Source organism: Monodon monoceros, unplaced genomic scaffold (assembly GCF_005190385.1).
Source record: "Monodon monoceros isolate NGI ecotype Baffin Bay Population unplaced genomic scaffold, NGI_Narwhal_1 Super_Scaffold_18, whole genome shotgun sequence".
Taxonomy (NCBI): Eukaryota; Metazoa; Chordata; class Mammalia; order Artiodactyla; family Monodontidae; genus Monodon; species Monodon monoceros.
The window spans coordinates 87,110,141-87,123,059 of record NW_021703774.1 but is presented as its reverse complement, the minus strand read 5'-3'; the positions used below and the strand labels follow the sequence as shown (position 1 = coordinate 87,123,059).

The 12,919-nt window shown below is 37.4% G+C and overlaps 1 protein-coding gene across 4 annotated transcripts in view; it reads left to right on the top strand.

The window, feature by feature from the left end:
* The window catches only part of NTNG1 (netrin G1), a 340,603-nt gene that overhangs the window by 250,646 nt on the left and 77,038 nt on the right, over positions 1-12,919 (top strand). For all 4 annotated transcript variants that reach the window (XM_029226840.1, XM_029226839.1, XM_029226837.1 and 1 more), the window contains exon 5: positions 8,560-8,586. In XM_029226840.1, coding sequence (XP_029082673.1) covers positions 8,560-8,586 — 27 coding nt within the window. The remainder of the gene's footprint in view (positions 1-8,559; positions 8,587-12,919) is intronic.

The window sequence follows — 12,919 nt, the reverse complement described above, 5'->3', positions numbered from 1 at the left end:
GCAGAAGTAATAACTCTTGTGATGATATTTTTATTCATTGTGCTTTTTACTGAAGACTCAGTGTGTTTTCGTGGTTCTTTAAAGCCATATGTATGTGTATCAATATATTTCTTATTTTTCTACAAAGCTTATGTTTTATCTATAAGACATCTTTCTTCTTCTCCCTATTGATCTTCATTCTATTTTTGATAGAATTCTATTTTGAATGTCCTTTGAATTTCATTTCTGTTTTCCAAGTAGATAGAAACTCTGTCCAACTTCATGCTTAATCATGATTCTCTTGATTCCCCTTGTCTAGCTCATAAATAAAATTCTGATCCCTCTTGAAATTCTGACACCTACTTATAGATGCTGAAAACTTAACAATTAACCTTTAGGAATAGTAATTCCAAAAAAGATAATATAATATTGTCTATACCTCTGCTTGCCAAACTGTGTCCTATGACCCTTACAAGAATTCCATGGCCAAATAAGTTTGGAAAATGCTATACATTATACTGACTCTTAGATATTCACATTACCTTATTAAAAACATTTGAGAACCCTAAAATAAGTAATCTATTTTATCATGTGTTTCCCACACTTTATTGTTCATGGAACACTTAAAAACCTTCTATAAAACACTCTTGGGGACATGCTGCTGTAAATAATTTCCTCAGCTTTCTGATAGAAATGTCATGGAGAAAAGCCCAGCTAGTTCAGCTGTATTGAATCTTTTACTTTCCTCTTACCTACACAGTCTAATATTCTTCCAAGAAAGAAAATTAAATTGGTCTGACATTGACATTATTTGTTCAGAAATCCGACTTGAATTGTTACACAATATCTAGGTCTCCTCTGAGCGATGGAAAGTAATTTAATGATTGTTCTATTATTTTCTCTGGTATCAAATTTGCATTGACCAATTTATATTTTCCCAGGCGTACATGTGTATGTCATTATCCAGACAATTTCCTAAGTGCTTTACATGCATCAGTTCATTTTTAACTCACAACAGTTTTATAAGGTAGATGCTACTATTTTCACGTTATAGAGGTGGAATCTGATGACTACTAAGGAAAAGTATCTTGTTTAAGGTTTAGCTACCTAGTCAGAATGAGAAGGAAGGTTTGAACCCAGGTGTGTCTTGAGCCCCAAGACTGTACACCTCACTATATGGCTTCTCAGGTTAAAGTTCAGTGACTTCCTCTGTCCTCCACTGGGGTGTGGACTCCATCTGACACCTGTTTGAACAAGTCGGTCTTCTCTAAACCTGCTCTCTCCCACTTTTCTTCCTAGATTGCTGCTTGTTATTTCTTTGCCTTCAAAGACTCCCCTTCTACCTTGCTTTAAATTTTCATTCTCAGTGTACAGTTTTCTTCCTTGATATTCCTCTCTAATCTTGTGGTTTTAGATCTTATTAATATTGGTTTAATGCTAATAAACAAATTACAGCCTGAATCTTTCTAATGAACCCAGGCCATTTTTTTCAGCTGTCTATGAAAATCTCAAAGTCAACATTGCAAGATACTGAATTCATTTCTTTTCCCCAAATCACCTTTTTCTTCACTGTCTATTGAAATTCTGCTCATTTTTCAAGACTACTCCTCAATGTGAACTCCTCGATGCAGCCTACCTAGACTGTCCTATGCAAAATCAGCTGCTCTTTTCTTGATAATGTATGTATATATATGAAGATAGATTCTTGGTAATGTATGTGCACTTACGATTGGTTGACTATAATCAAAATTACCATGATAGTGATAATAATGAGAGCTAATATTTATTAAGCTTACCATAGCCTTTTATATTTTGTGAAGTGCTTTATGTACTTTCTTGCATTAAATCCTTACAATGTCCCCATGGGGTGTGTACTATTTTTATCCCCATTTTACAGATAAAGGAACATAGGCACATAAAGGTTGCCCCAAGATCCCACAGTGAATACATGACAGAGCAAGACTTAAACTCAGGTCATTCTGACTTCAGGACCTAAAATGTTAGCAATTTAAGAATGGGACCATATTTTATTCTTGGCCTTCATAAATGTTTGTGGAATTAATCATTTGGTGAATAAACAAGTAAACCTATACAGTCTTGAAATGTGCTTGTGGATGCATTGACCTCCCATCGATCTTCCCATGTCCCCTGGAATATGTGGCCTTCACAGTTCAGCAGTTCTAACACAAGGGCCTTCAATCTCGCATAGGAAAAGACCAGCTGAGATTTGGAGGAAATACAATAGGAAAGAGAATCACTTATTTTTCGTGGGTGCTCACGACCCATCCAGCCATCTAGAGATGACATATTGGCTGGCTGGTGTGTATAGGCCTCCCTAAGTGACATTCATGGCCTCAGTGACTTGACCATTGTTGGGCTCTGACTACCAGTTTTTCAGGCTCAGTACCCTGATTCTGTCAGCACAATAAGAGAGGACCTTCCTCTAAGAGGCTTACATATATGAACCAAGCTGTAGGGCCAATATATAGAGCCAGGATACCTACCAAGTTATTCATGTACAACCACTAGTCCACAGTCACTTATTTGATGCTTATGGGACCATATCTGATTTGGAATTCAAATTTTTTTAATTTTAAAAGGTAATACAGTGTACATACATTATGTTACATCAATACCCACAGCAGAATATCAGGTAGCACCACTTAATCAAACATATTTCTGTAGCAAACCTATGATTCTTTTCACTGAGTGAGATAAAGGAGAAGACCTCATACCCCTTCCAGTCAAGTTTTGTCACCAAATTAGTTCAGATCACATTATGTCATATGCTGCAGCTAAATTTTGGGAAAAAAACTTTGTGTCTTCAGAGGTTTTTTTTGTTTTGTTTTGTTTTTTGAGGATTGGAGATAAGATAAGGATTAGAGATAAGGATTAGAGATAAGATAAGATAAGGATATAATAAATTGATCAATAATATAGAGTAGCTGTTAGAGGCCCAAGCTCTGGATCCTGGACCTCTGGATTCAAATCTCAGTCTCCTTCCCAACTGACTGCAATGATCTTGGGCAAGCTCTTTGTGTTTGAGTTTTTCCCCCGTCAGTAAAATAAACCTGAGTATCGACATCATAGGGCTGTCTCAAAAATTAAATGAATTAACACATGTAAGATACTCAGAACGGTGGTAGGCACATAGTAAGCACACGATGAAGTTAGCTGTTATTATCATTATAATTGCACTGAAATCTAGCATGTGGACCCATCCCAGTCTAAAGAGCAAATTCTCTCTTTGGAGACAACAGCTGTATGGGGAGATAAATTGTGCCCAAATGCAGGATTATTCATCCACAATATGAAATAACTGTTACAGTGTTCAGAATATTTAAGTCCTTATGATCAGTGTATTCTCTCCCCTGTAATTAAGTCTCCTTGTAGAGCCAGATACTAATCAGAAGGTTGCTTGGTGAGCACGGGAATTAAATTCAAACATTTTAATGATTCAAATGCTAATTACATCAGGCTGAAACATCGGACCCATCCATCCTACCCCAGGGTCAACCTCCCTAATGCCAACAGAACACTGAAGGCCTGAAAGTTTACAGGTTACCCCTCCCTCTTCCTGAGACAGTGCTAGGCCAGTACTGCCACCACATGCCTGAAGATGCTCTTCTTTGCAGGCTTTTACCTTCTGACTAGCTTTTCTTCCAATCTTCAGGTATGTTAATACACTAAGTTATCAATAGATTAATGTCACCTCTGTCAAATTTGTCATAGACACTCAGGCCCCAGAGCCCTTCTGTTGTTCTAAGATGACTTAGCTAACTCTGATTGGATCATTTATGTGTTGATTTAACAGTACAATTCTGTGAAGGCAATTTTATTCCCTTCACTTTCAAGTTCCTGGGAGACAACTCACCGTACCTCCTATCCACAGCAGCCTGGACCAGGGAGCCGGGTTGAAAGGACGTTGGAAGTAGTTCCTCTAGAATACAAATGAGGCTGCAGAATGTTTTCTTACTCATCACCTACTTCTTTTTCAGCTGGGCTTTTTGGAGGTAGACCTCCCAGTGGCTGCAGCCTGGCTAGAAGAAAATCTAGTCACCTACTTGATAGGCTTTTTTCAAACCACCTAACACAACAATGGTAATATTTTCTCTCAGTTTAAAGCATGCTGAATCCTCGTCTCTTCTGCCTCCCTCTTGATGAGAAGCTGTTGAACTTCCCATTGATTCTCAAAAGGAGTTATGACTTTTAGCACTGCATTAATCTGCTTTGAAAAATCAGAGTGTTTATTTTTGAGGTCTCCATCAGGTTGTCTTCCTTAAGCTTAACTATGTCCCCTTTAGCCACATACTTGGTGGGAGGGTTAGTAAAGTTGGAAGAAGAAGAAGGAGATGGAGAGGGAGAAGAAGAGGAGGGGGAGGGGAGAAAGAAGAAGAGGGAGGAGGAGGGGAGGAAGGAGAAAATAACAAACTATATAAGTCTACTAGGGTCTCGTCCCCCAACTGCAGTAGAATTCCTTAAAAAATATAAGTAAATAAATATGGGATTGGGGAGGGCTGCGTGAGGAGGGAAGAACTGTAAGTACCTACAAGCTTAGCACTTCCACATTCTTTGGCCCTTTGGCTTACTCAACATGTATGTGTATCTCTGACTGAAGGAGCATATCTATTCTAGAAGAAGCAGAAGTCCTAAACTCATATACCACATATTGCAGAACCTTCCCTTAAAGCTCATTCGTACCTGTGTTTCATTTCCTCAGCATCAGTTTAGCAGTGTCTCAGTAGATGGGGATAATTACCTGCTCTAGTGTTGACTATAAAGGGGTCAATTTGGACGAGGACCTTACTTCTCATTGTGCCTTCGATTTCCTCTTCTGTAAAATTAAAGTGCTGAGTGAGATTATTTCTTAACTCCCTTTTAGCTCTCCATTTTTGGTCACTCTTTCTGAATTAACTTATCTGGTGCCTTCCTTTTTTCTTTCCTTCCTATCTACTTATCATCTATCTTTCCCAAAGATTTTTGAGGTTGTTTCAGAGATAGATTTAAGCCAATGAAGCTTAAATTACAGGGCCCCTCATTAGACTCCTTCTAAATTAAAAAAAAAATCTAATTTCATGTCTGATTTTATACTTTAAAGTTAATATTCCCCCAAAAAAGCTCCTAGATTTGTGTTTGCTTTAGGTCCCACAAAATCTGCGTTTCCCCCTGGATAGCTTAGGGAAAAAGACAAATAAAAATAAGAGCATACAAATAGGAATATAAAAGGAAGGTGTGAGAAAAAAAGAATAGAAAAAAAATAAGCCAAACATTAAATCAGTTTACCCAGTTGAGCATCAAGCTGACCTCTGAGTTTCCTGGAAGACAAAGTGGTGAAGGGCATATCTACACATTGTATAACTCTTGCTATTAGAATGGAGGAAATTTCCAAAGAGAACAAAAATATTTATTAATACTGAACTCTGAGAAATGTCTCAGTGGAACATTTTATAGGGGACAAGACCGTACTATGACCAAAAGTGGTATTTTCACTCTGATAGAAACCTTCTATCAGAAACAGGCGATAAATTTTTGCTCAAATGTACATTGAGCAACTCCTCTGTACCAGGCATTGTCCTGAGCAGACAACAGAGATACAGACATGACGCTCGTCCCCTCAGAGGTCTCAGGCAAACACACAATCATAAAGATAAGTTGATAAGTTGCTCACAGAGACCTGCACAAAGAGGTGTGCCATCACAAAGGACACTGGCTAATTCACATCAGAGAGGTGAAGAAGGAAGGGAAGAAATAACTTCTGAGCTCAATTTTAAAGGTAAAAATATTCTTTACATAATAGTTGTCACTTCACAGGGAATGGTTAAAAAAACTGCCAACACATGTCTAGACAATTTTCCTGAATGTAATCTGACTATCATTCCTGTGGCTTATGGGCAACCATCACTGTTGTAAGATGGAGTTGCATTCATTGATTCAGCACTTACAGACCCCAGAGAAACCCACCTTTCATGAAATGAATTGTAGCCTTCCTGTGTTAGTTTCTTAAGCATTTGAAAGATTTCTCACGACTTACTCATAGCCTTTTCAATGCATATAACTGGTTTATTAAATTCTTTAGTTGTTTGTAGAGAACCAAAAGCAAGGTGTTTGAACATTACAATAAGAAACATTAGGGAAAAAATAACATTTGACAGTATACTAATGGACATCCCTTGGTGCTCAGGTATTTTCAACTTCAAAAATCTTTATTCCAATGAGCAGTTTAAAAATCTTTTCTAAGCAATTCCCATTTTACAACAATGGAATAGAAAGTGACTCACCTGGTAGCACCTCACAAAATTTTAAACCACAAAATGAGAAAGAGCCTGAATTTTTAACATCCAAATGTTAGTTAATAGAAAATATCTTAATGAGGAAAATAGGATCTCATATGGTCTTGCTTGGCAAGGTTTGTATAGCTGCAATGAACATTTCTCCCAGCACTGGCATCCCCAAAGGCATGGAAACATTTCTGCATCTTTCTAAAGTATTCAACTGCAGCAAGTACTGCATCAAACAGTCTTACAGGTTTGCTCTCCACTGTGTCTGGCCGAACATCCTGAGAACTCCGCCTTGCATTATACACGGCCCTCTAGCTCCATGCAAGTTTGAAAACACATGAAAAGTCTCTTCCTGCCATCCCAACTTCCATTCTCTTTGACTGATTACGAAGGCATAGCAGTTCCTTGTAACGGAGCAGGATTTTCAATCATGGGGAAATTTGGAGCTTCTGCAACTGATACTAAAATTATGATGCTGCCATCATACCTCACTCAAAAGTGGATTTGCAAAGGAAAAAAGTAAAGATTCAGTACCAAGTCAGTGTCACACTGTGGCAAAGATAGTCTACTGAAATGTCGGGTTAGGAATCCAGCAGTCCTTTGCAGAAATCGCATCCAGCTTGAAATTCAGTTCAGACAAAGTTAAAACATGGAAATGAAAATTTAGCTTTCCAGTTTTGGTTGGTCAGCGATCAGCAATTAAGCTGAAGCATCCTAAGTTCTGTGCATGTAAAATCAAGAGACTTTGAATGTATCTAATAACTGAAAATAAGATTTCATCCCTTCCAGGCTTTTTTAAAACATCTTGGTAAGCTTTAATTTCTCCTTCTCCCCTCCTTACTAAGAAATAGGAAAATAACTCTTGGTTTTAAAGAATACAAAGCTAGAAATCTCTGAGCAAGATGCAATGATTAGTTAAAATAAGCAGAGGGCAGTTGTTCAAAGATTAAATACTAAAATAGAAATTTAATGATTCCTACATTTACCACCTGTTAGCACACTTCACGATGTGGAGAACAAGTCCGAACAGCTCATTAACAGCTATCATTTATTGACTGTGTACCATGTGTCAGACATTTTTATGGATTATCTCATTCAATTCTCACAGCAGCCCTGTGCAGTAGATATTATTAGCCCCTTTCAGTTGAGGAAACAGGCTTTTAGAGAGGCTGGGAACTTGCCTGAAATCACCCAGCTAGTCAGTTGCAAAGCATGACTCTTACTCAGTTCTGTCTTATTTGCATCTCATGCTGTCACCCACACCACTACCTGAATTTAGTGGAAATGTTACAAATCTCTGACTTCTAATTAGTAGTATCTATCATGGTGTTGCTTGCTTGATGACCCAACTGTATCAATAATAGTAATCACAGCAAAGATGGTTGGTTATAGCACATACTACCTGCCAAGCAATGCTTTGAGTACTTTAATTATATATATATAATATATATGTAATCCTTGCAACAACTCTAAGAGGTGGAGAACTGAGCCACAGAGAGCATAAGCCGCTGGCCCCAGGGTCACGCAGTCAATGAGTATAAGAGCAAAGCTTCAAACCGAGACAGCCTGGCTCTCATGCCCCTGCTCTTGGCTAGGGGTTTCCATCCAGATACAGACTAAATTCATGTCCACATTTATACCAAGTTCAGTCACATTCTGAAATGGTTCTACCACCTCAGCAGAGCTTGGCAATTAAAGTAGAAGCTGAAAAATTGACGAAGCCCAAATCGAACAACCTAATGTACTCTTGAATCATTCTGCTCAATTTAATTTCTATTACAGAATTTAATCCAAATATCTGACAAGTAAAAGAAGACTAAAAATGATGGTTATATGTAGTTAATCAGATAAAATGGCAAATGACTTTCAACACCTAACACATGCATATCAACACATTTAAAGAGATCTATTGCATATGTGGATATATTTGCACAGGCCCATATAATGCATACTTGGTCTTTGTGCCCAGAACACAAGCCTAGCTTAATATCTGTTTTGAACCACATAAAAATTTTCATTAACCTTATAAGTAAGCACAAAATGTTTGATATCACGAAGCTGTCTTGAACAAGCTGCTAAAGTTGAACATTAATTTCCCAACTCTGATGAGTTCAAGGAGTTGTAGAATAAAGCAAAATGGTCTCAATGGATGGATATATATTTGGGGGGTTTTTTGTGCTATTTTTCTTATGACCTGAATGTTATCAAGTGTTTATGTTTCTGAGATTTTTATATTATGTTAAAGATATCACATACTAATAAATGTCTAACAGCTTTTCTTTATTGTTTTCTTTCTCTCCAGGTATCCCCAGTATTTCCAGTATTGGCAGTAAGTAAAAAAAAAATCACCAATCCAATTCTAGGCCAGCTTTGCTTTGTTGTTCAGCTCCTCAGATCTATTTTCCCAGTGTCCATTTCTGACGTAAGAGAGTATTTCCTTTGTGAATTGAATTGCTGTGTTTGTTCTCTGCACAGACATGGTGAGAGCACAGATAAAATAGTTATCTGTGTATAACTCCTCTGGGGATATGGCAGTGCCACCTCTTGCCTGACTACTGTTGATCAATGAAGGCTACCTTTACAGAGGTGCAATTAGTTACATAACCATAACTCATTTAGCAAAAATATAAACAGTCCTATTTACCCATACCTGGTAACCAACAAACAACTTGAACTCTCTCCCTAGGACTGAATATGAATTTCTACCGTAATTTAGAAAAGCAGAGAATGAATGTTTTAGGCTTATTCATTAGAACCAAAAGAAATCACCATGCAACCAGGGAGCAGGAATTTTATTAGTGCATTAAACTTTAGCCTTTGTGAAGGCCTGAAAGAGGTAGGTTTGTCATCATTAGTCTTACTGGAGGAATGAAGGAAAAAAATAATCAGTATGTCCATTTCTCCCTCCTACAATACAATTATCCGTGTTTTCCTGACTACTTAGTTTCAAGTTTGATAGAGAAGGGGTATGAAAAAATACATGCAAAATTTAAGAGTGAGGATACTAAAAATTCCTGCAAGAAATATTTTAGTAGAAATATCAGCAATTGAAAAGAGAAATCTCTCTTCAACATTCTGTGGAACATTTCTCTAGCACCATTGCAAAGAGAATTCTACCAGTTGTCATGGGAGAACCAGGCTGTAGCTCCCTCTTTACATTTAAAACAAGGACACCAAACATCAAGCCTGAAATACTCACTGAGGAAATGCCCCATAACTTTTCAGAGCCGAATCTCACATATTTTTAAATATTGTTCCCTTTCCCTTTGATGGCTAAAACCTTTGGACAGCTACTGAATAACTGATTTGCTCCTTTCAGGCCTTGACAATTGCATTTGCGCATACATTTTGGAGCAAAAGGGAACCAAGTGGAAGCAAGCTGAGACAGATAATTGAGGCTGCTATGGTGATCTGACCTGTCAAAAGTTTCAGAAATGGATGGATGGAAAGTAGTTCTTTGGTGTTAGGGTGTGTTTCTGTTTGGAGTGTCAATCGTATGTTGCATGGAATTTCTGACTGTACTGCTCACCCAACATCTCATTCGGCCGCCTCCACCACATGCCCCATCTCTGAGCATCAGCAGATGTTGACCTTTTACACACTGAATCGGGAAATTCCAGTTTTGCTTTGTTTTATTTTGAAATCAATGGTGACCTGAAAGGATGCTTTGTTGTGCCTTTGGAAAATGTATTAACCTTTATTATCAGGAAACTAGGAAAATTTAACTCCTTAATACCTAACTAAAACCCTCTAACAAATAAAGTGATAGCTTGTACCCCGCCTTCATGATGCCTCTGGCTGTTCTGCTTGGAGTGCAATGGGTGTTTCCTCAGAGTTCTCAGGCAAACAGGATATAAGCGCTTCCAGGGGTCACCCAACATCACACACGACTAGCTTGCTTATTGCCTGGCTTTAAGGTCAAGAGATTTACCATAAAACCATCAAACATGATTGTATCTTCTAGGCTGCTTTAATGTCATTTACACATTCCTTCTTTGAGGACTCATAAGGTGCTCTCTGTGTGCACTGGTGGATGGATTCCTTTGCTCTCCAAAGGGCAAGAATTCATGCATAGATGACTCACTGCCTGTTCTAGAGGGCACAGAAATGGGGTTTCCAAGGTAAAGCCAGAGAAGAGAGAGCTGCTTGGATTTTTAACTAATTTTGGGTGTTTGCCAGGGCTTTTCCCTTTATCCCAAGGAAGGAATCAATGAACATAATTCCAGGTACATAGAAAGATGCCATTATAATAGATGTAACACCCATGAGATTCCCATCATCAAAGAGCATCTCAAGGAAAATGAATGATGCATATTATCAACATAAATTATTGATGTATGTAACCATAAGTTCATATACATATGCTATATACACAGTGACTGAAGATTTTAGAGGCCTATTAGATTTCAGTACAGATTTCAAACTGTCAACACCTGTATTAAGGTTCAAATGCATAGACAGAATGGTCATCCTTTCCGATCATCCACTAAAAATGTTTTTGAAACAAATTTCCCATTAAGGTCATTTGTACCTGCTGTTGTCTATCTATTAGGAAATAGGTTTCCCAATCATCACAAAAGTACTTGATTTAAAACTCAGTCATTTTGATGTGCTTTGGCCATGGCTGAAAAAATATTGGTGATAATGTCAGCAATTAATGAATCCCAAAATAGATCTGTAGCCATTTGAGCCTTATGAGCTCTGTTTTTCCTTTACCTGATGTAGTAGTAATTCATTCAGGTTTCACTTTTTATGTAAAATGTATCATGCACTTATAAGTAAACATTCACAATTTTATCCAAGTGAATATTTGTTGATGCTGATGATCCAAATTAATATTTGGTTTGCTGTGGGTGTTTTTGTTAAAGTGATAAACTAATCATTATGTTCGAACATATATTATCAGATCCTTAGCCTTGAAAAGCAAGTGATTTCACTAATTATGTTAAACAGTATATTATTTTAAAAAAAAAACATAATTAGAACAACAAGGGTTGGCCTAATGTGCAAATAGCTTTGTGTGAGTGATTATCACTTAAAAAGTAAATAACAGAGGTTAAAGGTAACCAAGTCAGAGGTTAAAGGCAGATAATCCACTGAAAATTCACGTCAGGAAACACCATTTTAAAAAACTTGGAATTTTTAAATAAACAAAACCATTTCTTAGAATAGCAACAAAAGAAAAGACATATGTAGACATTTTGTGAACCCAAGTGTACATTGTTTCCTTAAATTACCTTCAAATGATTGACATCATGGTTTATAAAGTGTAGAAATTGATGGAGGCGTTTGGCTGTCCCCTCTTCTTCAATTTATTCAATTTGAAACAACAGTCCATTTAAGGGAAATATTCCATTTTCCTGCTTTCTCTTATAATGAGCATTGCCTTCATCACAGAGTTAAAAATTCATCTCTAATTTGATTTAATTGGCAGGACTATTAAACAAGGGAAGTGCTACCTGCAGGGATTCATCAGCCTGTTGAGAAAGCTCAGAGATGTTTTCATACTTGAAAACATTTGATGCCAGTTGGAGACCTTGTAAAAGTTGTTTTCCATACAGCATCCAAATATTTTTGTTCAGAACTGATTTACTGTAGAAACCTGGATCGTGAGGAAAATAACAAGGTTAATCATTTCCCCACTCAAGGGTTATTAGTAATCTTGTTCATTCTATCCAGAGAGCTTCAGTGTTTGTTTTTCTCCCTTTGCTTTAATACTTCTAAATCCCCAAATAAAAGTTTCATTTGAATCGCCCTTTAGCTAATTAGGTTTTATATAATGAAGAAAAAAATTATCAGGCTAGTGTAGCTATATGGCAAATTGCATGGTGTGCTACAGTAATTTTGAACTGTTTGCTGATGTTCTAGAAGGAAAGCTAAGGTCCCAGGTGAGATGCCTTTGGGACTTTGTTATATCATGTACCCAGTATTCTCATCACAGATCCATTTCATATTTGTGTAACTAGCATTTCACATTCATGAAACCTTTGTGGTTATCCAAAAATTGAATGAACATTAGGACATAGCTGCTTCTTTAATCCTGAAGAATAAATTAAATATTCCAATGAAGAAGGGGGAAGTATCCCCTACCTTAAAAAAAAAAAAAATCCAAGAGGTTTAGCAATCTTTAGCAAACGACAATTGCCCACCTTGAGCAATGTTGACTTTTTTCATATATTAACCTTTTCCCAGGTGACTTTAGAATGTCAAGCCACTTTTTAAGTGTGAGCTGGTATCTGTACCTTTGCTGTTATCTCTGTGTGCGGGCATCTGGAAATTCCTAGCTTAAACAAAGATTTGCCAAGATCTCTGAAAGGTCCTATGATGAACCTTCCAACATGTAACTGTGAACTAAGAGTGGGGTATCACCGAAGACTTCTTAGAATATCAATAGAGAGCTGGCCAGCTAACTGCTCCACTTCCTGGGAACTGGAGGGAAATGTCCCCACATGTCTACAGAATTCCATTTTACAAATGGTGAATCGGAGGTTCAGAGTGTCTGAGTAACTTACCAAATGTAATACGGCCAGGAAGGCCTGTTTGACTCCAAAAGCTGTGCTCATAACATTATACCAGGTGGAAGAGGTTAGAAAGAAAAATTCTAGATTTATTAACTCCTACTTCAGACTCTTTCCAATCTAATACATTGCACCTTAGACCTG